This window comes from Microcaecilia unicolor, chromosome 7, assembly GCF_901765095.1.
Source record: "Microcaecilia unicolor chromosome 7, aMicUni1.1, whole genome shotgun sequence".
NCBI lineage: Eukaryota > Metazoa > Chordata > Amphibia > Gymnophiona > Siphonopidae > Microcaecilia > Microcaecilia unicolor.
Window position 1 is genome coordinate 175126161 of NC_044037.1, and position 27691 is coordinate 175153851.

The following is a 27691-nucleotide window of genomic DNA, read 5'->3' on the forward strand; positions in this document are numbered from 1 at the left end:
GATTAGCTAAGTATAGGAATGGTCTTGAAAGTAATAATAAACTATAGCTGTATGCTATTAAGTAAGACTGGCCCTTGACCCCTTAATGAATGCCAGAGTTCAGTTAGCAGTTAGTATGGAGTTGACTAGGAATATGAGAAATTAATCATAATGAAAATGTAAGAGACTGGTGCCATATTGTCTGGTTTGAGGGCCCCAGGTCATAGGTCAGTTTGAGAAATATCAAACCTATGTAACTGATATTTTTAAAGTAATGATTGGCTGAGGCAAGGTAACCAATCTATTCTTTACCATCTGGAAAGTAAGGGGGGCTAGAGAGGGGGATAGCACTGTATTTAAGTGGGAGTAGAAGCAGTTTACGTCAGAAGGAACAGACAGAAGAAGGAGAGCTGAAGGAAGACAGACAGCAGAAGAAGAGAAGGAGCTGAGACAGAAGCCATAACATCCAGAGAGCTGAGAGAGAGAGAAGAGAGCTAGAACTGATGTCCTACTCTGTTTGCTGGCAAATAAAGAAGATTTCTCCCTCATTCTGGTGTGTGCTGTTTGACTCCTGAAGTACCACAGATTCTGCTAACAATAGGGGTAATTCATGCATCCATTCCTGCAACAAAGGTAATATATATTTTTTTCTTATTCTTAAGTTTGAATGTGATGTTGTGAGCTGAAGTCCTTCATGATTGAGCTACACTATACTATTTTCTGAATTGTGTAAAATGACACCCCATTTGTATCAGTTTATGACAGACTGACACAGAAATCAGTTGATTTTTGCAAATAGTAATAGAAATTGGAATTATTCTATCAGGTATTTTGCCGTTGTTTCATTTCTTTCCTTCTGTTTTATTACTAGTAGGGCTGGCTACACCATAAACCCGACCAGGCAGAGGCTTAGTAAGGGCAGCATCTTCTGGGGGGTGGCAAATAGCAGCTGCAGTCAAAACAATAGATTCTGAAAGCCCCATAGACTGAAAAAAAAAACATCAAGTGCACTTTTACACTTTTATGCATTTCTACAAGATCATTTTGGTAAGCATAAGCAGCAGAACAGAGTGAGCCATGAGGCCATGGCCCTTCCAATTTTCTGTCCCAAACAGCAGCAACAACCAGGAAGAGGGGGCAGGGACAGGGATTATTTATTATTTATTTATTTGGTCCACTTGTATCCCACATTTTCCCAGCTTATGCGGGCTCAATGTGGCTAACAAAGTTACAAGAAAATTACATAATACAACAGGAGAAATTGTTCCAGTAATAGGATACAAATAAGTACAGAGGAGCTAAAATAAGAGAATACGGATGGGAAAACAGGAGCAACCAAGGAGACGCTGACAGAGGGTAAAGAGCAGGTAAACTACCAAAACGGGAAAAAAGGAGGTTAAACAACATTGCTGACCTCGGGGTAGGCTTTAATAAACAAATAAGTTTGTTTGACCCTCCCAAGGCACCAAAAATATATTCTGCTGCCCCCGTTAGTATGCACAGTATTAGGGTGATACGAACTGTTAAGTTTATCAAATTCTTGGGTCAAGGAGGAGTCTAGGGGTCTAAACGTTAATTGAGGGGGTGCAAGGCCAAAGGTTTGCCTAGAGTAACCTGATTATTAGTAAGCAATCTGCTAGCAGGATGCATCAGAAATCAGAAGCTCCTAGCAAACAGGTTATAAATTGAACCATGGAAGTCAGACAGTAGTTTGATTGCTAGTTAGTCCTCTCCTAACCCTTACCTACCTCTGAGTATTTAAGTACTTTTCCTTTATTATATTGTGTAAATTGTTGTGCTTGGGTTATGTCACTCATCTTTCTATGTTAGGCATGTGAACACAAAATCATTGTATAGATACTGACACACCAAAACTATTTTTAAAAATGACACAAACCTATTTGGTGCTTCGTTAATGGCCTCAGCAAGATTTGCAGGACCTAGAAGTCTCCTCCAGTGTTTCACAGCATGATCTTTCACCAAGGCTAGTGCTAATACTGGCCCACTAAGAACAAAGCAAAATCTCTGAATTAATCTTGCTCTCTTTTATTAATTTTAAGCAGTACTGTGTTATAAAAAATGCTTGAAACAGAGAGTACATGTTTAGCAATGACCATAAGATATTGTTATAAAGTTAATATGACTTTATGCACAGAACATTTCTTTTATTTCACTGAGGCTGCCAAAATATATTCTACAAAATATGGTATAGATGGTTCAATTGAGCAGAGGCTGGATATGAGGTTGAATTCTCAAAGAAACCATGGAAATAAATTTATTGAAGACAAAGATATGACAAAAGACAGAGCACTCTGTTTTAGACTGAAGATTTTAATGATTACGAAGAGCAGTAAGGCACACTTATTGTACCTACAATAAAATGAAGATACATTCTTGTAGCAGGTATTCTCTGAGGACAGCAGGCTGATTATTCTCACCAAAGGGTCGTCGTCTGCGACAGCCTAGGACACCGGAAAAACTTGAGAGCAAACAAGAAGTCTCTGGAACGCTCTGTCAAGCGGCCTGAGCACACCGCACATGTGCAAACAGCTTCCCACCCGCGATGCAAGTGTGAGTCCCTCAGCTTAATAAAAAAGCAAACCAGAAACAAGAACAACTCCAAGGGGAGGAGGGCGGGTATGTGAGAATAATCTGCCTGCTGTCCTAGGAGAATACCTGCTACAGGTATGTATCTTCATTTTCTCCGAGGACAAGCAGGCTGATAATTCTCACCAATGAGGTATCCCTAGCCCCCAGGCTCACTCAAAACAATGAACATTGGTCAATTGGGCCTCGCAACAGTGAGGACATAACAGAGATTGACCTGAAACCAAAATCAACTAACAGAGTGCAGCCTGGAACAGAACAAAAATGGGCCTAGGAGGGTGGAGTTGGATTCTAAACCCCGAACAGATTCTGCAGCACCAACTGCCCAAACCGACTGTCGCGTTGGGTATCCTGCTGAAGGCAGTAGTGAGATGTGAATGTGTGGACAGATGACCACGTTGCAGCCTTGCAAATCTCAATGGAGGCTGACTTTAAGTGAGCCACTGATGCAGCCATGGCTCTAACATTATGAGCTGTGACATGGCCCTCCAGAGTCAGCCCAGCTTGGGCGTAAGTGAAGGAAATGCAATCTGCTAGTCAATTGGAGATTGTGCGTTTTCTGATGGCAACTCCCCTCCTGTTCGGATCAAAAGAAACAAACAACTGGGCGGATTGTCTATAGGGCTTAGTCCATTCCACGTAAAAGGCCAATGCTCTCTTACAGTCCAAGGTGTGCAACTTGTCTTCACTAGGGCGGGTATGAGGACGGGGAAAGAACATTGGCAAGACAATTGACTGGTTCAGATGGAACTCCGACACCACCTTCGGCAAGAACTTAGGGTGAGTGCGGAGGACTACTCTGTTATGATGAAACTTCATATAGGGTGCATGCTTTCATCAGCTGGGTGAGAATGACGTTGAGATCCCATGACACTGGTGGAGGTTTGACTGGGTGCTTTGACAAAAGCAAACCTCTCATGAAATGAACTACTAAAGGCTGTCCAGAGATAGGCTGACCTTCTACATGTTGATGGTAAGCACTGATTGCACTATGGTGAACCCTTACGGAGTTGGTCTTGAGTCCAGACTCTGACAAGTGTAGAAGGTATTCAAGCAGGGTCTGTGTAGGACAAGAAAAAGGATCTAGGGCCTTGCTGTCACACCAGACGACAAACCTCCTCCATTTGAAAAAATAACACTTTTCGTGGAATCTTTCCTGGAAGCATGCAAGACTCGGGAGACACTCTCCAAAAGACCTAAGGAGGCAACCTGTAAGCTCTCAAAATTCAGGCTGTGAGAGCCAGAGACTGGAGGTTGGGATGTAGAAGCGACCCCTCGTTCTGGGTGATGAGGGGTCGGAGAACACTCCAATCTCCAGGGTTCTTCGGAGGACAATTCCAGAAGAAGAGGGAACCAGATCTGACGGGGCCAAAAAGGCGCAATCAGAATCATGGTTCCACAGTCTTGCTTGAGTTTCAGCAAAGTCTTCCCTACTAGAGGTATGGGAGGATACGCATACAGAAGGCCTGTCCCCCAATGAAGGAGAGAGGCATCTGATGCTAGTCTGTCGTGGGCCTGAAGTCTGGAACAGAAATGAGGGACTGTGATTGAACTGAGTGGCAAAAAGATCCACCGAGGGGGTGCCCCAAGTTCGGAAGATCTTGCGGACAATGTCCATGTTCAGTGACCACTCGTGAGGTTGCATAATCCTGCTCAACCTGTCAGCAAGACTGTTGTTTACGCCTGCCAGATACGTGGCCTGGAGAAACATGCCATGTTGGTAAGCCCAAAGCCACATCCGGACAGCTTCCTGACACAGATGGTGAGATCCAGTGCCCCCCTGCTTGTTGGTGTAATACATTGCAACCTGATTGTCTGAATTAGAATGATTTGGTTGGACAGCCAATCTCTGAAAGCCTTGAGAGCGTTCCAGATCGCTCATAATTCCAGGAGTTGATCTGAAGATCTTTTTCTTGAAAGGACCAAGCTCCTTGAGTGTGAAGCCCATCTACATGAGCTCCCCACCCCAGGAGGGATGCATCTGTCGTCAGCACGTTTTGTGGCTGAGGAATTTGGAATGGATGTCCCAAGGTCAAACTGGATCGAATGGTCCACTACTGAAGAGAACTGCAAAAGTCGGTGGAGAGATGGATCACATCCTCTAGACCCCCTGTGGCCTGGCACCACTGGGAAGCTAGAGTCCATTGAGCTGATCTCATATGTAGGCGTGCCATGGGAGTTTCTTGAACTGTGGAAGCCACGTGTCCTAAGAGTCTCAACATCTGCCGAGCTGTGATCTGTTGAGACCCTCGAGCCAAGGACACTAGGGCCAAGAGATTGTCTGCCCTTGCCTGGGGAAGATAAGCTCGAGACGTCTGTGTGTCCAACAGAGCTCCAATGAACTCAAATTTTTGAATCGGGACAAGATGGGACTTGGGATAATTGATCACAAAGCCCAGAAGTTCTAGCACCCAAATAGTCATCCGAATGGACTGAAAAGCGCCTGCCTCCAAGGTGCTCTTCACCAGCCAATCATCGAGATAAGGGAACACATGCACTCCCAGTCTGCGTAGCGATGCTGCGACAACTGCCAGGCACTTTGTGAAAACCCTGGGCGCAGACACGAGACCAAAGGGCAGTACACAATACTGAAAGTGCCGAGTTCCCAACCGAAATCGAAGATACTTCCTGTGAGCTGGGAGTATCAAGATGTGGGTATAGGCGTCCTTTAAGTCCAGAGAGCATAGCCAATCATTTTCCTGAATCATGGGAAGAAGGGTGCCTAGGGAAACCATCCTGAACCTTTCTCGGACAAGGAATTTGTTCAAGGCCCTTAGGTTTAGGATGGGACGCATCCCCCCTGTTTTCTTTTGCACAAGGAAGTACCTGAAATAGAATCCCAGCCCTTCTTCCCCTGGTGGAACGAGTTCAACCGCATTGGCCTTTAGAAGGGCGGAGAGTTCCTCTGTGAGTGCCTGCTTGTGCTGGGAGCTGAAGGACTGAGCTCCTGGTGGGCAATTTGGAGGTTTGGATTCCAGATTGAGTGTGTATCCTAACTGGACTATTTGAAGAACCCACCCGTCGGAGGTTATAAGAGGCCAGCTTTGGTGAAAAAATATCAACCTCCCCACAACCGGCAAGTCATCCGGCACGGACACTTTTTGCCAGGCTATGCTGCACTGGAGCCAGTCAAAAACCTGTCCCTTGCTTTTGCTGGAGAGATCTAGGGGTCTTAGGTGCATGCCGTTGACGGGAACGAGCGTGCTGGGACTGAGCCTGGACAGGCTGCTGAGAAGCCGGAGTGTACCTACGCCTGTTGTAGGAATAGGGAGCACTTCTCTTCCCTCCAAAAAAACCTCCTGGATGAGGAGGTGGTAGCAGAAGACGCCCAGTGGGAGACGGAATCCATAGCATCATGGTGCTTTTTGATTTGATCGACCATGTCCTCTATTTTCTCTCCAAAAAGATTATCCCCCCCAGCAAGGAACATCCGCCATCTGCTGCTGGGTCTTATGATCCAGGTCACAGATACGCAGCCATGAGAGTCTACGCATCACTATACATAGAGTAGCTACTCGGGATGCCACATCAAAAGTGTCGTAAGTCCCCCTGGCCAGGAATTTGCGACATGCCTTCTGCTGCCTGACCACCTGGTGAAAAGGTTCAGCGAGCTCCGGAGGAAGTGCTTCAACCAAACTAGACGACAGTTGCCACACTGAGTTCCGCAAATGGATGCTCATGTAGAGCTGGTAAGTTTGGATCTTGGCGGCGAGCACAGCAGCCTGATAAGTTTTCTTCCCAAAAGAATCCAAGGTCCTAGACTCTCTGCCTGGGGGCGCCAAGGCATAGTCTCTAGTACTCTTGGCTCTTCTGAGAGCAGAGTCCACCACAATATTTTGTGCGCCCACATTTGTCTTTTGACATGGCTCTCTTGGGGCTTCTTTTACAAAACCACGCTACCGATTCTCAGTGTGGCAAATGAGAGAAAGCCTATTCAATTCCTGTAGGCTTCCTCTCATTTGCAGTGCAGGAATCGCTAGCATGGCATTGTAAAAGAAGCCCTTGATTTCGTACATTGATGTCCTTTTTTACTGTTCTTAGGCTGAGCTTTTTTTATTGTTACATTCATCAACTATTAGGTGTTTGTGCCCTTTGGGACCCTAATAGGTATGTGTCCCTTTTAATGTTTTAACTTTCAAAACTGACTGAGTTTTATTTAGATATCATTTGAATTTTAATGTTCAGGTCTCTATGATTTAATTAACATGTTCTTTGTGCATTGTTTTTATCTTGTGCCTTTGAATTTATAAGTGTTGAGAGTTTGTGCTTTTTAATATTATTAATATTATATATATATATTAACATTTTTGAATTATATCAATAATTAGTATATCCCTATTGGAAATTGATAATAGTTAACTTTGAGACAGTATTTTATTTTATCTTTCAACAATTTTTTATTGACGATTAGTTGCGAATCACAAATGACAACCAAAATCTTTAGCTCCAATACAACTTAGCCAACAATATAAACAATTCGGCAAGATAACATCATTTTTGAATAAATGAAAGGAGGCCCCACCTCACCATTAACAAGACCCCCCCCAAGAACTGATTCCTCATACCCCTTACCCACCCCCCCCCCCCAATGTCCAACTAGGCTTGTACTCTGATACCCCAGGAGGACCCCGCCCAAAGGAAGTTAAATGGTTTAAAGACTTCAACAGACCAATGTATAACAAAATATTATATAGTATTGAGAAGCAGACTATGCCCCCGAGGACTCAACAATTGCAAATAGGGAATCCACATCTGCGTAAAGTGTAATATATGCTTCTGGGACCCCTTCGCCTCTCTTGCCTCCCAAGATGCCAGTATATGCACCTGATTTCTCCAGTGCCAAAAAGTCGGTGGCTCCGGCACTGTCCAATATTGCAATATGCTTTTCCGGGCCACCAGGATTAATTTGCAACACAGGAGGTGAGCACCTCTAGACAAAAAGTGGAAGGCCATGAGCAGTGGTGTGCTGGTAAAATTTTAACAACAGGCTCTCTCCCCGGTCCACCTCGGCACCCCCCGTCCACCATTTACCAGTGGTGTGTTCGTAAAATTTTAACAACAGGCTCTCTCCCCGGTCCACCTCGGCACCCCCCGTCCACCATTGCACCCCCCCAATCCACCTCTGCGCCCCCCCATCCACCTCTGCGCCCCCCCCCCCCAAAATTGCAGAGCTGGCTATAGCCGGGGGAGGGGGGGGGCAATGCATTACTCTCTCCAGGAAAAAAAAATTAAATGATCCCAGGTTCCAATCTAATTCATGTTTAATATGGGATAAAATGCCATAAATAAGTAAATAAATATAAACTTTTAATGTTCAGCACCTGATTCTCAAAGTGGACATATTCCAAACACTATAATTAAAATAAAATTACTTTTTTCTACCTTTGTTGTCTGGTGACTTTGTTTCTCTGATCATGCTGGCCCAGTATCTGATTCTGCTGCTCTCTATCTGTTCCCTTGACTCCGTTTCCAGGGCTTCCTTTCCATTTATTTCTTTTCTATCCTCCTTTCTTCTTCATTTCTGGTCCTCCGCAGACTTGACTGTACAGTGGATCCAGCTTCTGCCTATTTTCTCCATCCATGTGCAGTTTCTCTCCTCACTTCCTTTTCCCTCATCTAATCTCCTTCCTCTATCTTCCCTCCATGTCCAGCATTTCTTCTCTCTCCCTTCCCTCCATCCATGTCCTGAAACTCTCCTCTCTCCCCTGTCCTCCTCTATCCATCCATACCCAGCAATTCTATTCTCTCCCCTGCCCCCCTACCCATCCATGCCCAGCAATTGTCTTCTCTCCTCTGCCCCCCTCTATCCATCCATGTCCAGCAATTGTTTTCTCTCCCCTGCCCCCCTCTACCCATCCATGCCCAGCGATTCTCCTCCCTCCCCTGCCCTTGCCTTCCGCTCCCATCCATGTCCAGCGATTCTCCTCCCTCCCCTGCCCTCCCATCTCATGTCCAGCGATTCTCCTCCCTCCCCTGCCCTCCAGCTCCCAAACACGCCCAGCGATTGCCCTTCGCCCCCACCGTCCCCTCCTGCTCCCATCCATCTTTTTTAAATACCTCCTCGCCGTTGAAGCGCCGCGTTAAAGTCCTGCTGCCCGTCTCTAGCTTTCCCTCCCTGTTTGCTGCAATTCGCGTGAACTTCGTGCCCTTAGTCCCGCCTTCTGACGTATGATGTCATACGTCAGAAGGCGGGACTAAGGGCACGAAGTTCACGCGAACTGCAGCAAACGGAGGAAAAGCTTGGGTAGCAGCAGCAGGGCTTTAATGCGGCGCTTCAACGGCGAGGAGGTATTTAAAAAAGGTGGATGGAAGGGGAGGGGAGGGGACGTGGGGGCGAAGGGCAATCGCTGGGCATGTTTGGGAGCGGGAGGGGAGGCCTCCTGCCATGCTTACCTCCTGCAATGGAGCTGGCTCGCCCTGAACAACAACCGGCTCGCAAGAGCGGTCAAAATTTAACAAGCGGCTCTTGCGAGCCGGAGCGAGCCGGCTCCAGCACACCACTGGCCATGGGTGTATCCAGCACAAAATGATCCCAAGTCCCTTGTACATCCCATCCCAATATTTTAATCATAAACCTCCTGATGCACTCCCAAAAGGACTGTATACCTGGGCAAGCCCAGAAAGCATGATAAAATGAGTGAAGTCGATGGCCTCACTTGATGCAAGCACTATCCCCAGAATGCTCCACATGAGCCAACCACTGCCTAGTCATATAAGCTTGCATAACCACCCTATAACCACACTCCCGAAGCCTCTCGTCTATCGTCAGGCTCGGGATACCCCGCAACGTAGCCACAACGTCCCACCCTGCCAAAGAGGACCCCGATTCCTTTTCCCACCTATCCTTTAAATCCGTATAATTTTTGGGAGGTTCCCTCTTAACTAACGACTAGTGAAGCGCCAAAACTGACAACCCTATGTCCACTGTTTCCTGAAAGAACTGTCTCACTCTGGACCCCAGGTGATCTCCCAAAAGGGATTTATCCAATGCGGCAATATAATGTTTAATTTGGACATATGCAAAACGATTCCCCCAGGAAGTCCCAATCCTGGACTGCAGCTCTCCATATTTTTTTTGTTACATTTGTACCCCACGCTTTCCCACTCTTGACAGGCTCAATGTGGCTTACATATTGTATACAGGTACTTATTTTATACAGGTACTATATTCTATTAAGTCCCCCTCCCTCCCCAGCAAATGCTCCAATCTAGTGACTCCTTGCCTTTCCCAGGAAAGAAACATAGGGTTATCCATACCTGGTTCAAAGGTAACATTACCCCTAATGGTCAGTTGATCAGACACTAACAAACTCCCCCCCAATGTCTTCACCAGTAGTCCCCATACCTCCCTTGGTGGACGGAGCAACACACTGTGTTTGAAACGTCGCGGGAGTTGACTGGGGTGATGGTGTAGCAATGAAAAAAATCATAAGAGGCAAAATATTCCGGTTCTAAACCAGTCGGGGTAAACAACTGAGATTGGCAAAACCAGTCTCCCAAGTGACACAAGAGGCATGCTTGATAATACAAATCGGGGAGACCAAGTCCTCCCTGAGTCCAACCGCCCAACATAAAATTCAACTGGATCTTAGGTTTCTTGCAGGCCCAACAGAACCTACTAAAGATCCTATAAATACTTTTCAAATTTTTCTGTAACAGCCGGAGGGGGAGTGTCTGTAACACACAGAGCCATCGGGGAAATAAGACCATTTTCAAAAGACTCACCCTTCCCCTTAATGATATCGGGCGGTTCCCCCAGATCTCCAACTGTCTCCTTGAATCTCTCAGAAGGGTTGTGATATTAAGAGCATATAAAGACTCCAAGTCCATAGCCAACTTAATGCCCAAACACTTAAGAGTGATCTGCCCAGCTCAAAGGGAAGTCCAGTCCCAACAGCTGCCTCACCTCAGCAGAAGACGCCAGCGCCTCCGACTTAGTCAAATTTAAGCATAAACCCGCGTAGTCACCATATTCCCGCAGCGTGTCCATGAGCACTAAAAAAGAATCTCACGGGTCTGTAAGAAGTACCAGCAGGTCATCAGCAAATGCTGCAATTTTAAAACAGTGTTGGCCTATCTGTACTCCTTTTATAGAAGGATTCCCTATGATATCCCGAACAAGGGGGTCCAATGAGAGCACAAATAGCAGGGGCGACAGCGGGCACCCCTGCCTCCCCATTAACCAACACGTTGGCGCATGGAGAATGATAGAGAGCTTGGATAGCTGACACAAACCACCCCGAAAAACTGTATGCTCCCAGTGAATCAAACAAAAGTCCCAATGGACCTTGTCAAAAGCTTTCTCAGCGTCGAAGCTTATGAGCAATGACTGCACACCACTCTGTCTCCTGACTTCCAACGAGGTTAGAATTCTCCGTAGATTTTTTGCTACCGATCTACCTTCCACAAACCCCACCTGCACCTCATGCAAAAGGTCTGGCAAGAACCGGGCCATGCGGATAGCCATGATCTTTGCCAGTAATTTGGCTTCCACATTCAATAAGGAGATAGGGCGATAAGACTCCAGTCTGATAGGGTCCTTGCCCGGCTTTGGCAAAACTATAATGTGTGCCAAGGCCAGAGTGGGCAGCAGTTCCTCCGTATCTACTATAGTATTTAAATAGTTGGCTATCGGCGCTACTATATCGGCCCCCATAAGCTTGTAGAACTCCATTCGAAAGCCATCTGGTCCCAGGGCCTTAAGCAAGGGACCTCATCCTCCTGTATTGGACTGTTTAAAAACTCCAGATCTGCCTGGCCAAGGGAAGGTAGGTTAAGATTGTCCAAGTAAAGCAAACCCGGAAGTCCCTGCTGAGGGGATGCATCATATAACTGCCTATAAAATTTATAAAAAAACATTGCAAATAGCATCATCCCTCTGGGATGTGCTAGCCTAGCCAGCAATCGACCGGATTTATTACCATATTTGTACAACCTATAGCGGTAATACGTTTGAGATTTAAGAGTGTGCTGGTGAATGAACTCGTTTAATGCCACCTGCAAATACAGCAGCTGTCGTTTGTGGGCTTCGGCATGTGTCTGACCAAAGAGTCTACGGGCTTTGCTCACCTGTGAGCCCAACCTCAAAATCTCTCTATCTCTAACAACTTTGACAAAGTGCGAATAGCTTATAACTTCACCCCGTAAAGCGAATGCTACATACCTGTAGAAGGTATTCTCCGAGGACAGCAGGCTGATTGTTCTCACTGATGGGTGACGTCCACGGCAGCCCCTCCAATCGGAAACTTCACTAGCAAAGGCCTTTGCTAGTCCTCGCGCGCCCATGCGCACCGCGCATGCGCGGCCGTCTTCCCGCCCGAACCGGCTCGTGTTCATCAGTCCCATATGTAGCAAGACAAACAAGGGAAGACACAACTCCAAAGGGGAGGCGGGCGGGTTTGTGAGAACAATCAGCCTGCTGTCCTCGGAGAATACCTTCTACAGGTATGTAGCATTCGCTTTCTCCGAGGACAAGCAGGCTGCTTGTTCTCACTGATGGGGTATCCCTAGCCTCCAGGCTCACTCAAAACAACAAACATGGTCAATTGGGCCTCGCAACGGCGAGGACATAACTGAGATTGACCTAACAATTTATCCAACTAACTGAGAGTGTAGCCTGGAACAGAAAAAACATGGGCCTAGGGGGGTGGAGTTGGATTCTAAACCCCGAACAGATTCTGAAGTACTGACTGCCCGAACCGACTGTCACGTCGGGTATCCTGCTGCAGGCAGTAATGGGATGTGAATGTGTGGACAGATGACCACGTCGCAGCTTTGCAAATCTCTTCAATAGTGGCTGACTTCAAGTGGGCTACCGAAGCTGCCATGGCTCTAACATTATGAGCCGTGACATGACCCTCAAGAGCCAGCCCAGCCTGGGCGTAAGTGAAGGAAATGCAATCTGCTAGCCAATTGGATATGGTGCGTTTTCCCACAGCCACTCCCCTCCTGTTGGGATCAAAAGAAACAAACAATTGGGCGGACTGTCTGTTGGGCTGTGTCCGCTCCAGATAGAAGGCCAATTCTCTTTTGCAGTCCAATGTGTGCAGCTGACGTTCAGCAGGGCAGGAATGAGGACGGGGAAAGAATGTTGGCAAGACAATTGACTGGTTCAGATGGAACTCCGACACAACCTTTGGCAAGAACTTAGGGTGAGTGCGGAGGACTACTCTATTATGATGAAATTTGGTATAAGGGGCCTGGGCTACCAGGGCCTGAAGCTCACTGACTCTACGAGCTGAAGTAACTGCCACCAAGAAAATGACCTTCCAGGTCAAGTACTTCAGATGGCAGGAGTTCAGTGGCTCAAAAGGAGGTTTCATCAGCTGGGTGAGAACGACATTGAGATCCCATGACACTGTAGGAGGCTTGACAGGGGGCTTTGACAAAAGCAAACCTCTCATGAAGCGAACAACTAAAGGCTGTCCTGAGATCGGCTTACCTTCCACACGGTAATGGTATGCACTCAGACAAGTGCAAAAGGTAGTCAAGCAGGGTCTGTGTAGGACAAGAGCGAGGATCTAGGGCCTTGCTGTCACACTAGACGGCAAACCTCCTCCATAGAAAGAAGTAACTCCTCTTAGTGGAATCGTTCCTGGAAGCAAGCAAGATGCGGGAGACACCCTCTGACAGACCCAAAGAGGCAAAGTCTACGCTCTAAACATCCAGGCCGTGAGAGCCAAAGACCGGAGGTTGGGATGCAGAAGCGTCCCTTCGTCCTGTGTGATGAGGGTCGGAAAACACTCCAATCTCCACGGTTCTTCGGAGGACAACTCCAGAAGAAGAGGGAACCAGATCTGACACGGCCAACAGGGAGCAATCAGAATCATGGTGCCTCGGTCTTGCTTGAGTTTCAACAAAGTCTTCCCGACCAGAGGTATAGGAGGATAAGCATACAGGAGACCCTCCCCCCAGTCCAGGAGGAAGGCATCCGGTGCCAGTCTGCCGTTGGCCTGAAGCCTGGAACAGAACTGAGGGACCTTGTGGTTGGCTCGAGATGCAAAGAGATCTACCAAGGGGGTGCCCCACACCTGGAAGATCTGTCGCACTACTCGGGAGTTGAGCGACCACTCGTGAGGTTGCATAATCCTGCTCAGTCTGTCGGCCAGACTGTTGTTTATGCCTGTCATATAAGTGGCTTGGAGCACCATGCCGTGACGGCGAGCCCAGAGCCACATGCTGACGGCTTCCTGACACAGGGGGCGAGATCCGGTGCCCCCCTGCTTGTTGATGTAATACATGGCAACCTGGTTGTCTGTCTGAATTTGGATAATTTGGTGGGACAGCCGATCTCTGAAAGCCTTCAGAGCGTTCCAGACCGCTCGTAACTCCAGAAGATTGATCTGCAGATCGCGTTCCTGGAGGGACCAGCTTCCCTGGGTGTGAAGCCCATTGACATGAGCTCTCCACCCCAGGAGAGACGCATCCTTAGTCAGCACTTTTTGTGGCTGAGGAATTTGGAAAGGACGTCCCAGAGTCAAATTGGACCAAATCGTCCACCAATACAGGGATTTGAGAAAACTCGTGGACAGGTGGATCACGTCTTCTAGATCCCCAGCAGCCTGAAACCACTGGGAAGCTAGTGTCCATTGAGCTGATCGCATGTGAAGGCGGGCCATGGGAGTCACATGAACTGTGGAGGCCATGTGGCCCAGCAATCTCAACATCTGCCGAGCTGTGATCTATCTGCTGGGACGCTTGCACCCGCGAGACGAGGGACAACAAGTAGTTGGCTCTCGTCTCTGGGAGATAGGCACGAGCCGTCCGAGAATCCAGCAGAGCTCCTATGAATTGAGTCTCTGTACTGGGAGAAGATGGGACTTTGGATAATTTATCACAAACCCCAGTAGCTCCAGGAGGCGAATAGTCATCTGCATGGACTGTAGAGTTCCTGCCTTGGATGTGTTCTTCACCAGCCAATCGTCGAGATAGGGGAACACGTGCACTCCCAGCCTGCGAAGCGCCGCTGCTACTACAGCCAAGCACTTCATGAACACTCTGGGCACAGAGGCGAGCCCAAAGGGTAGCACATAGTACTGGAAGTGACGTGTGCCCAGCTGAAATCGCAGATACTGTCTGTGAGCTGGCAGTATCGGGATGTGCGTGTAGGCATCCTTCAAGTCCAGAAAGCATAGCCAGTCGTTTTCCTGAATTATGGGAAGAAGGGTGCCCAGGGAAAGCATCCTGAACTTTTCTTTGACCAGATATTTGTTCAGGGCCCTTAGGTCTAGGATGGGACGCATCCCCCCTGTCTTCTTTTCCACAAGGAAGTACCTGGAATAGAATCCCAGCCCTTCCTGCCCGGATGGCACGGGCTCGACCGCATTGGCGCTGAGAAGGGCGGAGAGTTCCTCTGCAAGTACCTGCTTGTGCTGGAAGCTGTAGGATTGAGCTCCCGGTGGGCAATTTGGAGGTTTGGAAACCAAATTGAGGGTGTATCCTTGCCGGACTATTTGGAGAACCCACTGGTCGGAGGTCATGAGAGGCCACCTTTGGTGAAAAGCTTTCAACCTCTCCCCAACCGGTAGATCGCCCGGCACTGACACATTGATGTCGGCTATGCTCTGCTGGAGCCAGTCAAAAGCTCGTCCCTTGCTTTTGCTGGGGAGCCGAGGGGCCTTGCTGAGGCGCACGCTGCTGACGAGAGCGAGCGCGCTGGGGCTTAGCCTGGACCGCAGGCTGTCGAGAAGGAGGATTGTACCTAGGCTTGCCAGAAGAGTAGGGAACAGTCTTCCTTCCCCCATAAAAACGTCTACCTGTGGAGGTAGAAGCTGAAGGCTGCCGGCGGGAGAACTTGTTGAAAGCGGTATCCCGCTGGTGGAGCTGCTCTACCACCTGTTCGACCTTCTCTCCAAAAATATTGTCCACACGGCAAGGCGAGTCCGCAATCCGCTGCTGGATCCTATTCTCCAGGTCGGAGGCACGCAGCCATGAGAGCCTGCGCATCACCACACCTTGAGCAGCGGCCCTGGACGCAACATCAAAGGAGTCATACACCCCTCTGGCCAGGAATTTTCTGCACACCTTCAGCTGCCTGACTACCTCCTGAAATGGTTTGGCTTGCTCAGGAGGGAGCTTGTCCACCAAGCCCGCCAACTGCCCGCAACATTATTCCGCATGTGTATGCTCGTGTAGAGCTGGTAAGACTGGATTTTGGCCACGAGCATAGAAGAATGGTAGGGCCTTCCTCCCAAGGAGTCTAAGGTTCTAGAGTCCTTGCCCGGGGGCGCCGAAGCAGGCTCCCTAGAACTCTTAGCCTTCTTTAGGGCCAATCCACACGCAGAGTCGTGAGGCAACTGAGTGCGCATCAGCTCTGGGTCCCCATGGATCCGGTACTGGGACTCGATCTTCTTGGGAATGTGGGGATTACTTAAAGGCTTGGTCCAGTTCGCCAGCAATGTCTTTTTGAGGACATGATGCATGGGTACTGTGGATGCTTTCTTAGGTGGAGAAGGATAGTCCAGGAGCTCAAACATTTCAGCCCTGGGCTCGTCCTCCACAACCACCGGGAAGGGGATGGCCGTAGACATCTCCCGGACAAAGGCCGCAAAAGACAGACTCTCGGGAGGAGAAAGCTGCCTTTCAGGGGAGGGATGGGATCAGAAGGCAGGCCATCAGACTCCTCGTCAGAGAAATATCTGATGTCCTCCTCCTCCTCCCACAAAGCCTTACCATTGGTATCAGACACAAGTTCATGAACCTGTGTCTGAAGGCCGTGCCCGGCTCGACTTCCGTGGAAATACGGCCACGGTGTGAGCGTCGAGAGGTAGACTCCCTCGCCCGCACCGGCGAAGCTCCCTCCGCCGGCGTCGTCGGGGAGCCTTCCTGGGAGGCGACCGCAGTCGGTACCGCAAGCGGCACCGATGTCGGAGACCTCACCCCAGGCAAGGGGCCCAGCCACGCCTCACTCGACGGTACTGGTGGCGCAAGCACCCCCGGTACCGGAGGGGGAAGGGCGCAACAGCTCTCCCAGGATCTCTGGGAGAACGGCCCGGAGACTCTCGGTGCAGGGCGGCTGTGGACCAAAGACATGGAAGCCGATGCAGCGTCGAAGTCAGAGTCTGTTCCGGGCGTGGAGGCTGTTCCGGGCTGTCCAAGGTGGAGCGCATCGACACCTCCTGAACAGAGGGTGAGCGGTCCTCCCGGTGCCGATGCCTACTGGGTGCCGACTCCCTCGGCGACCCGGAGCTCTCGGTACCGACACGGGAAGAAGACCGGTGTCGATGCTTCTTTGACTTTTTCAAACGAAGCATGTCACCAGAGCTTCCCGGTTACCGACGAGGAGGACGTAGAATCCAGCCGTCGCTTCCTCGGGCCGAGGCGAAGAAGGTCGGTCTTGGGGGGGCTGTACCGCAGGAGCCCTCAGGGTAGGGGGAGACCCACCCGAAGGCTCACCGCCACCAGCAGGGGAATGGACAGCCCTCACCTGCACTCCAGTCGACGCACCACCGTCCGACGACATCAGCACTAGTGGAGGTCCCGGTACCACCGACGCCGACACAGCCTTCCGATGTCTCGGGCCCGACGATGCAGAGGGACGGATGCCTCGATGCAATCGATACAGTTGTGGCCGAGGGCGGAGGTCTTGACGCTGTCGACGTCGACGCACTCGATACTCCCCGGTGCCGATGCCGACGAAGAGCCCGAGAACAAAACGTTCCACTGGCCAATCTCGCTACCTGAGTCCTTTTCTGTAAAAGGGCGCTAAGACTAACAGGCCTGCGGGCGGTGCCCAGCCCCAGACACTGAAGACACGACGCGTGCCTATCAGTGAGCGAGATTACCTGGGCGCACTGGGTGCACTTCTTGAAGCCGCTGGGAGACTTCGATGACATGGGCGGAAAAATCACGCCGGCGAAATCAAAACTCGTAATTGCGGTAAGGCACCAAAAAGAGGGGGAGAAAAAATTCGACCCGAGGCCTCAAAAGGGCCTACCCCGAAAACGAAAGAAAACTTAACGGGGCCAAAAACTGGAAATATGGGAAGGGGAAAAAGACCAAAAGGCCCTTCTCCGAAATCCCTTTTTTTTTTTTTTAAGCGAAAGTCAAAAGACGCGCGAGGGTCAACTTAAGGGGCGCGAACGGCGCAAACACGACCGTACCGAGCGTGGACAAAAGAAGACTGACGAACACGAGCCGGTTCGGGCGGGAAGACGGCCGCGCATGCGCATGGGCACGTGAGGACTAGCAAAGGCCTTTGCTAGTGAAGTTTCCGATTGGAGGGGCTGCCGTGGACGTCACCCATCAGTGAGAACAAGCAGCCTGCTTGTCCTCGGAGAACACTGTTTTCGCCGCTTCCCAGTATAATATTGTGTCCCCCACATGTGCTCTGTTCTAGGACACATAAATTTGCCAGCAGCTTAAAATCCTCTCTCAAAAAGCCGGGTCCCTATACAACTCCAGCTGAAATTTCCAGCTGGAAATTCGTTCTTATGACCTAAGGTCCAGTCCAACCACACCCACGCATGATCCAAAATTGTATAAGGCCCTATTCTCTGCTTTGAGGACCATACCAAACAATGCTCGTGAGACTAGAATATAATCAATCTATGCCTGAGAAGAATGTGCACGCGAGAGATGTGTGTAATCCTTATCTGAGGGCTGTAATGCTTGCCAGATGTCCACCAAATCTAGCAGTTGGCTCAGATGGTGCAAACCCCTGCCTGAGAGGCATTGTAATCTCCACCACCACCACCACCACCAGGGAGGCACGGGGGTACCGGAGAAGAAGATTAATCACAGTTTGATAAAATTTTTTATCATAATGATTGGGGGCGTATACATTGCAAAGCAGTATCTTTTGACAATGGATTTCCATCTCTACCAATACATATCTACCCCCTGGATCTATTGAAATGGGCCTTACCGCTGCTGCCATCCCCCTTCTAATTAAAACTGCTACTCCACCTTTCTTCCCCTGAGCTGCAGCAGCCACACATTCTCCCACCCACCACGATTTTAATTTGGCATACTTTGCTTGACTAAGCTGTGTCTCCTGTAGTAGCACACAGTGGCGTAGCAAGGGCGGGGCGGTGGGGGCGGTCCGCCCCGGGTGTCATCGGGTGAGGGGTGCTCCGCTCCCGCTGCTCCGCCTTAAAATTTTTTTTTTTCGAAGCGCCGGAGAGTGGCAGGCAGCGCGCCTCGCGTCTGCCCTGCTAGTAAAGAAGATCTCGCTGACGTCATCATCCTTCCCACACTGAGTCCCGCCCGCCCTCGCGGTAATAGGAAGATGCCTCAGAGGGGGGGCGGGACTCAATGTGGGAAGGGCGACGACGTCAGCGAGATCTTCTTTAATAGCAGGGCAGACGCGAGGCGCGCTGCTTGTCCGGCGCTTCGAAAAATTTTTTTTTTAAGCAGGACAGGGTAGGAGAACGGATCTCTGGTCGGGTCGGGGGGATTCAGAGGGGAGGGGATTGGGGAGGGGTGGGGGCGCTCAGAGGGGGTGCTTAAAGGGGATTAGGGAGGGTGGGGGAGCTCAGAGAGGGGAGAAAGGGATTGGAGAAGGGTGGGGGAGCTCAGAGGGGTGCTTAAAGGGGATTAGGGAGGGTGGGGAGCTCAGAGAGGGGAGAAGGGGATTGGGGAGGGGTGGGGGAGCTCAGAGGGGTGCTTAAAGGGGATTAGGGAGGGTGGGGAGCTCAGAGAGGGGAGAAGGGGATTGGGGAAGGGTGGGGGATCTCAGAGGGGTGCTTAAAGGGGATTAGGGAGGGTGGGGTACTCAGAGAGGGGAGAAGGGGATTGGGGAGGGGTGGGGGAGCTCAGAGGGCGGTCCGCCCCGGGTGTCATCGGGTGAGGGGTGCTCCGCTCCCGCTGCTCCGCCTTAAAATTTTTTTTTTTCGAAGCGCCGGAGAGTGGCAGGCAGCGCGCCTCACGTCTGCCGTGCTAGTAAAGAAGATCTCGCTGACGTCATCATCCTTCCCACACTGAGTCCCGCCCGCCCTCGCGGTAATAGGAAGATGCCTCAGAGGGGGGCGGGACAATGTGGGAAGGGCGACGACGTCAGCGAGATCTTCTTTAATAGCAGGGCAGACGCGAGGCGCGCTGCTTGTCCGGCGCTTCGAAAATTTTTTTTTTTAAGCAGGACAGGGTAGGAGAACGGATCTCGGGTCGGGTCGGTCGGGTCGGGTCGGGGGATTCAGAGGGGAGAAGGGGATTGGGGAGGGGTGGGGGCGCTCAGAGGGGTGCTTAAAGGGGATTAGGGAGGGTGGGGGAGCTCAGAGAGGGGAGAAAGGGATTGGAGAAGGGTGGGGGAGCTCAGAGGGGTGCTTAAAGGGGATTAGGGAGGGTGGGAAATCTCAGAGGGGTGCTTATAGGGGATTAGGGAGGGTGGGGAGCTCAGAGAGGGGAGAAGGGGATTGGGGAAGGGTGGGGGATCTCAGAGGGGTGCTTAAAGGGGATTAGGGAGGGTGGGGTACTCAGAGAGGGGAGAAGGGGATTGGGGAGGGGTGGGGGAGCTCAGAGGGGTGCTTAAAGGGGATTAGGGAGGGTGGGGAGCTCAGAGAGGGGAGAAGGGGATTGGGGGGAGGGGAGTGCTCAGATGGGAGAAGGGGTCTGAAGCTGGAACTGGGGTCTGACAAGGGGGCAGGAGGGAAAATGGGTCCATGCCTGGGGCAGGTGGGAGAATGGGTCTGGGGCTGAAAGGGGGGGATGCATGTAAATAAGGTAATCTTTTTATTGGACTAATTTTAATACATTTTACTTTCAGAGAACAAAACCCCCTTCCTCAGGTCAGGATAGGACACTAACAGTACTATACTGAATTGACCTGAGGAAGGAGGTTTTGGCCTCTGAAAGCTAAATGTATTAGTCCAATAAATGATATTATTTGTTTATTTCTATTTGTTAATTTGTAAAGTGGTGATTGGTATTTGTTAGTTTTTTCAAATTTACATCTGCTGTCTTTATATTTTGCACAGTACTAGAGGACATTTTCTGTTTCTGTGGTGTTGCATTGTATGCAGAGTCTGGCATCGGGGGTTCAGTTTAATTTTTGTCTAAATAGAAAGTTTATGATTACTTATTCTATAGTGGATTAGGGTGTATCTATTTGTGAAAAAGACATGGCTTTCGGTTGGCATTGACTGTGCAGGATCGACGATCTGTACTAATCTGTCTGTTTTCGTTTTACAATAGGTGAATTGATGTTCTAATGCTCACTGTAGTGTTTAAGATGCATTCCTTTTCCTTGTGTGACTCGTACAAATTACTGCTTATGGTATGGTAGAATTGCTCTATAGGTCCTGAGTGTTTTGTATTCTCGGTATGCCTAGTACTGGATTTCGGGGGGGGGGGGGGGGGGGTGTTAAAAAATGACCGGCCCCGGGTGTCAACTACCCTAGCTACGCCACTGGTAGCACAATATCAATTTTATGTCTCTGTAGCTGTTGCAGTATTTTTTTTTTTTTTTTTAACTTTTTATCGGTGAGTTAATTCCTCCTACATTCCATGTTACCAATTTCACCATAAACAGTGAGACATAATGATACAGTTAATGGAAAAACTCAAATACAAAATCCCAGGGTGGTGTCCCAGCCAGCGCCCCCCCCCCCCCCCCCCCCCCCCCCCCCCCCCCCCCCACGGAGCATTTAACAATCCAGGGCCATCACTCCCCACACTCTACAGCTTCCTCTCCCAGCCTACTTCCCAATGCTCCTCATACAGATCTGCTACCATTCCATTACAAAACTGAAAAACCAAAAAGCTTCCCCCCTCTCCCTCCTTGAAACCCCATATTTGAAGTTCCCCTCTTGGGAACTATCATGTCTTAACGCCACCCCTGCAGCTACCCCTTATACTTAAGAGATGCTGTTTCCCAAACGGATTCCACATTCCATCAAGCATAAATAAAACAACACAGGGCAAACTTGATTCATTCATAACATTATACATCTAGTTTCAAAAAAAACAAACAAACCTGCAGCATCTGTCCTCAAAATCCCAGTCACACTGTTGCCCCAATACCCACACAAACTAGTGAGCTCCAACCGGCCTCGTTCTCTGTTCCTTTTGACATTTCCTTCAAAGTAAACAAATATGTACAAATGCTTCTTCTTCTGACTTCTATGATCTCTTGTTGTTCACAATGCCAAGTTCACTCTGCTGAGGCATATACACAGACCAACCGGGCCGATGCCTTCCTGTACGCCCAACAAGTAAAACTGTAAAGTCCAAGTTCCCACACTAGGGTGTTGCTACTCTTCCACTCTCCTCTATTTGTGCCACAAACACCCTCGACTCCTCCACTGATTCAAACAACTGAACTGATCCCTATTCAGCTGTAGTATTTATAAAAATCATTTAAACTACAGATGGGCAGGGATAGAGGGGGGTAATCTAGTTGAAGTAACCACACGTAGATGATGATTTTTCCTCACAAAGATACTGCTATCTTAGATAGGAAGCTTGTATGTACATATTACTTACAGTGTTGGATTTATGTAATTGGAAAAGACATTGATAACAACTGTTAAAGTTCAAGCAATGGAAAGGGGGAAGTAGATTAGGTTAGGATAAAAGCAAGTAATGAACAAGAGAGAACATTTAAATTGCATATTTTAATTAGAAGTTCATTTAATAACAAAGAAATAAACACTATGTTCATAATAACACAGGTTTGAAGGGGGGGGGGAGAATGGGGGGGGAACATAGTAGAAGTTGAGGAATTATGCATATAAGCATGTTATGTTGTTTAAACAATCAAATCTTGAATTGTATGTTAATGTATAACATGCTGAATAAAAAAACGTTGAAACATAAGTATAGATTCCTCATATAGTTTGCTTTTTGATTATCCTGGTGGTGTAGTGGGGATATTCGTCATCTTGTTGTGCTCTATGATTGGCATTGAGGGAGATCAATGTTTATTCCTGTTGATGCATTCCCAACATACAGTATAGAACTCCTGGACCCTTAGGGACATATGCCTCTGATGCCAATGATGCTGTATCAGAAGTACTAAATATCCTTAGCCTTTGTTTTTACAACCACAAATCCTTCTCTTACTCATCTGAAAACATGAGACTTTATGGTTCATGACCAGGCACAAGCACCACTGCAAGTTGTGAGTATCCACTCCAGATACAGTCTTGCCACATAGCCTGCGTTTCATAAAGATGATGGAGATTGTTTTCTGTTACATTCCACTGAAAAAATTGCTGCAGTGAAATCAAACAACTTGATTTTTAAAACAGGAAGTCAAACTGATCACCAAGAGCTAAAAAAAATAAATAAAACTTCCAAATGGATAAAAAACCTAAGAGAACTAAAGGCCCTCATATAAAATGTATGACAAATTTAATTTGAGAGACTACAATGGAAAATACATCTTATCAGCTTCACAGAAAAACAAGGACACCCCACATGACTACATAACATGAGAAATATAACACATCTGCAGTTGAGAAACTAAAAGCTTCCAGAAATTGGTTGAAGATAGGAAAGATTTTTTTCCTTGGGTTCTGTTTGATGATGTCACCTACTTATGACATCCTGCAGCTCTCAGACGAACCATACTGATTCCAGAAACTGCACTATCCTCTTTTTTTTTAGCTTCAATTCCTTTAATTTACTAGCCACCAAGGTTAAACTAACAAGCCTCCTTTCTTCCACTTTGTGAAGAGGAACCACATTTGCATGTCTTCTGCACAATGGAACCACTTCTGACTCCAAGAAAAAGTTGAAAAAGTCAAACAGTGTTGCTGCCAAAACTCAACTAATTTGCTTAATAACCGGATGTATCCCATCTTGCCTTTATTGCTTCATCTACTTTTAGGTAAAATACATGGTTGTAAATAGTCTTTTAACTTCTCTAACTAGTTTTGTAGGGAAAGTGCTGACTTTAATTAAGCATTACAAAGTCTTTGGGGCCTTGTACAATCATTCTATTATTATTGTAAATCAAATCAACACTATGGTTAGTGGAAAGTACTATGAAGTACTGAAGGCTTCTTTCTCTTTAACATCAGCAAAATTTGCCCTTTCCTCTCTGAGCACACCACCCATACTCTCGTCCACGCTCTCATTACCTCTCGCCTTGACTACTGCAACCTACTCCTCACTGGCCTCCCACTTAGCCATCTATCCCCCCTTCAATCCGTTCAGAACTCTGCTGCACGTCTTATATTCTGCCTGAACCGATATACTCATATCACCCCTCTCCTCAGGTCATTTCACTGGCTTCCAATCAGATATCGCATACAGTTCAAGCTTCTCCTTCTTTTTTTTTTAATGTTTGAATATTTTATTGAGCATCATTACAATACAACAATGTAAACGTATTCATTTTTCCCCCACATTTCCCCCCCTCCCCCCTCCTCCCCCTCCCAGCTCTATTTCAACTGTCCTTATTGGGTTAATCGCTTAAATCGAGACCACAGTTCAGAAGATGGGTTGTACCTTCCCATTCTTTTGTCCGTTAGTTGCTCCAATTCCCCGACCAGGGAAAGTTTCAGAGTCCAGTCCAGCTCTGAGGGAGCCATCTGTTTCTTCCAGTGCATTGCAATGACACTCTTAGCCGCTGTTAAACAAATCCTCTTAAGGCGCCTCTGCCATTTAGTTCCTCTTCTGTTACCGAGACCAAAAGACACCAGTGCGGCATACATTGAAACGGCTTATTCGTACTTTCTGAAGTTTTTGTTGTTACTGTCTTCCAAAATGGTTGTAAAGTCCGGCACGACCACCAAATATGCAAGAAAGTCCCCTCCTCATCTCCACACCTCCAACACAGTGAGGATGCCGAGGAGAACATAGCATGTAATCGATGCGGGGTATAATACCACCGCGACAATATCTTAAAGGCATTTTCTTTTAACAACACACAATTCGAAGCTTTTTTGACTTCTACTACTATAGCCTTCCACTCATTTACTGTAAACTCCCGTTGCAGATCCTGTTCCCATTTTATCATATAAGCACATTTCTCAAAAGATCTACCTCTAATCAATTTGTACAACATAGATATAACTCTTCTCATTTTCCCCAATGATCCCCACAAATTTTCAAGTTCCTCATATTCTTCCGGGCCCCTCTTCAACCATCCTTGTTTGCTCATATAATGCTTGACTTGTATATAAAAATAAGTATCTCCCGCACCTCCCCCACACTGTTCCTGGATCTCCTCTAAAGGTCTTAACTCCCCATCATCCAGGAGATCCCTGAAACAAGTCAACCCCTCCTCTTCCCACCACCCTGCAACCTGGTGACCCATTCCCACTTGAAAAGCCGGTTCCCAACCTATACCTGCCATTGTGGAAGTTTTCCTCTTTAGCCAGAACCTGGTTCTGAAAAAGGCCCACAAGGTCAACAGATGGTTCACAAATGGATTTGTTGTCATTTGACCGTATACCCTCGGTTCTATTGAAGCCCATATAACCGACTTCAACTTATAACCCTGCACCATCTCTTGGTCTAAACTAGCCACCACCGATGGAGCCTCCTGACTCCATGCCACCACAAACTTTACCTGTGCAGCCCAAAAGTACCATTCCAAATTGGGCACCCCCCTTCCCCCCAGGTCTACCGACTTCCACATCAATTTCCTATGTATTCTTGGAGCTTTACCCCCCCATATAAATTTCATAATCTCCCCCTGAAGCTTATTTATTTCCCTTTTAGGTACCTGCACAGGCAAAGTCTGGAACAGGAACAAAATCCGGGGTAAGATATTCATTCGTACTGTGGCTATTCTCCCCCACCAGGATAGCCATTTACCCTGCCATCCCGCCATGTCTCTATGTACTTGTTGAAACAACGGGCCATAATTTAGTGAATATAGCTGATTCAACTCAGAGGGTATCTGGACCCCTAAGTATTTGATATTGCCCTTCTTTAGTCGAAATGAGAACCCCTGGAGCATTTCTACCAGTCGACCCTGTGGGATAGACACCTCCAGAACTTCAGACTTGTCATAGTTTATCTTAAACCCTGAAATTCTACCAAATTGATTGAGCTCTTTCACCAAGTTTGGCAAAGTCGTCAGGGGACTCGTGACAAAAAACAGAATATCGTCAGCAAATAATGCCAGCTTGTGTTCCCTGCCCGCTACTACCATCCCTTTTATGTCACCCATCTCCCTTATCCTCTGCGCCAGCGGTTCAATTGATATCGCAAACAACAAGGGAGATAGTGGGCAACCTTGCCTAGTACCTCTCCCTATCTTAAATGCATTAGAATACCCCCCGTTTACCTTGATCCTCGCCGAGGGTCCTTCATATAACCTTTGCAACCATCCTATCAACCCCTCTCCAATACCTAGATGCCTCAAAACCTCCCATAGATAGGACCACTCCACCCTGTCAAAAGCTTTTTCAGCATCTGTGCTTAGCAAAGCCATATGTCGACCCTTCTGTTGAGCCTCCCAAATAATATGCAGTGTACGACGTATATTATCGGCTACTTGTCTCCCCGCCACAAACCCTGATTGATCTGGGTGGATTAATTTGGGCAATATCCCCCCTAATCTGTTCGCAAGGACCTTGGAGAGAATCTTAACATCCAAATTAATTAGGGAAATTGGTCTATAGGACCCACATGCGGAAGGGTCTTTGCCTGGTTTCAGTATGAGCGATATACCAGCTTCATGCATACTAGATGGGAGGGAACTGCCCTGAAAACAAGCATTGCCCACCCTTACCAATAACGGCCCTACCTCCCCAGCAAAGATTTTATAAAACTTTGCAGAGTAGCCATCTACTCCTGGGGCCTTCCCTCCTTTAAGTCCTTTTATGACCTGCCTAATTTCCTCCAAATGAAAGGGGGCCTCTAGCTTTTCACAATCCTCACGAGATAACTTGGGCAACCTAAGAGAGCACAATTCCTTTCTAATTTCACCTTCCTCCACCCCAATAGTGCTAGTATATAGTGTACTATAAATCTCAAAAATTGATCCCTAATATCTCTATCCTTATAAAGGATCTGATCCCCCTGCCCTTTAATTTTGGTAATCAGCGAGTCCCGTTGACGGTGTCTCAAACAGTTAGCCAGCATCCTCCCTGACTTATTGCCAAATTCAAAAAACTTATGCTGGAGACGTTTCCTCAGGAACTCCACTCGTTCAACCTGTATTTGATCCAAGGCCGCCCTCCATTTACGTACCTCCCGCAGCTCCTCTCCTAACCCCCCTTCCTGATGCTTACGCTCCCAGTAGGCCAACCTCTCCCTGGCTTCCAGTTCTTTTGCCTCCCGTTCCCATTTTTTCCTGGCGCCCCATTTAATTAGGTGACCCCGTACCACCGCCTTTAAAGCATCCCAGAGTGTGCCCTCCGATACCACCCCTATGTCATTCATACTACAGTAATCTTGAATTACCTTGCGTAAGTCCTCACATACCTGTTTATCGCCCAAGATTCCCTCATTAAGCCTCCAAAATCTCTGTTTATCCTCTTCTCCCAACCCCTTCAAGTCAAGTTCTACTGGGGCATGGTCAGAGACTGAGATAGACCCCACATCTGCATCCACAACGTGTTCCCATAAGACCCGGCTACACCAAAACATATCAATACGTGTATATGAGTTCTGAGAGTGAGAAAAAAAATGTATATGCCTTCTGGGTCGGATGTTTAAGTCTCCAAACCTCTAGGAGATCTAATCTTGAGGCCAGTGCCCTCAAACTCCGAGTATAAGGCTTGTGTACTGTAATGTGTCCCTTAGAATGATCCATAGATGTATTCCATAAATTAAAATCTCCCCCCATAATCATCCCACCTCTTTGAAATTGAAAAAGCTCCTCCCTTATATGCTCAAAAAACTCTCCCTGACCTGAATTAGGTGCATAGATATTCACAATTGTCACAGATTTCCCATATAAGAGCTCTCTGACCGCTAAACAGCGCCCCAATTCATCTCTATAAATGTCATCAGTTACAAATGGAATCCCTTTCCGAATATAAATGGCCAAACCGCCCACCTTTCCCCCTCTTTTATCAAAGTGTACAATACATTCACTGTAGGCCCTCTGATGTAATAAATGTGCCTCTCGGCGTCTAATGTGTGTCTCCTGCAGCAAGACTATATCCCATCTACTCCTCTGTAACTCCCGATATACCAAATTTCTCTTCCTCTGCGAATTTAACCCATTCACATTCCAAGTTCCCACCCTCAACCCTTTCCCTCC

General features: G+C 48.1%; 1 protein-coding gene across 1 annotated transcript in view; it reads right to left on the minus strand.

Moving 5' to 3' along the window:
* Positions 1-27691, minus strand: part of NME9 (NME/NM23 family member 9) — a 330355-nt gene that overhangs the window by 102452 nt on the left and 200212 nt on the right. The window contains exon 12 of the mRNA XM_030210834.1: positions 1877-1984. Within this exon, the coding sequence (XP_030066694.1) occupies positions 1877-1984 (108 nt within the window). The remainder of the gene's footprint in view (positions 1-1876; positions 1985-27691) is intronic.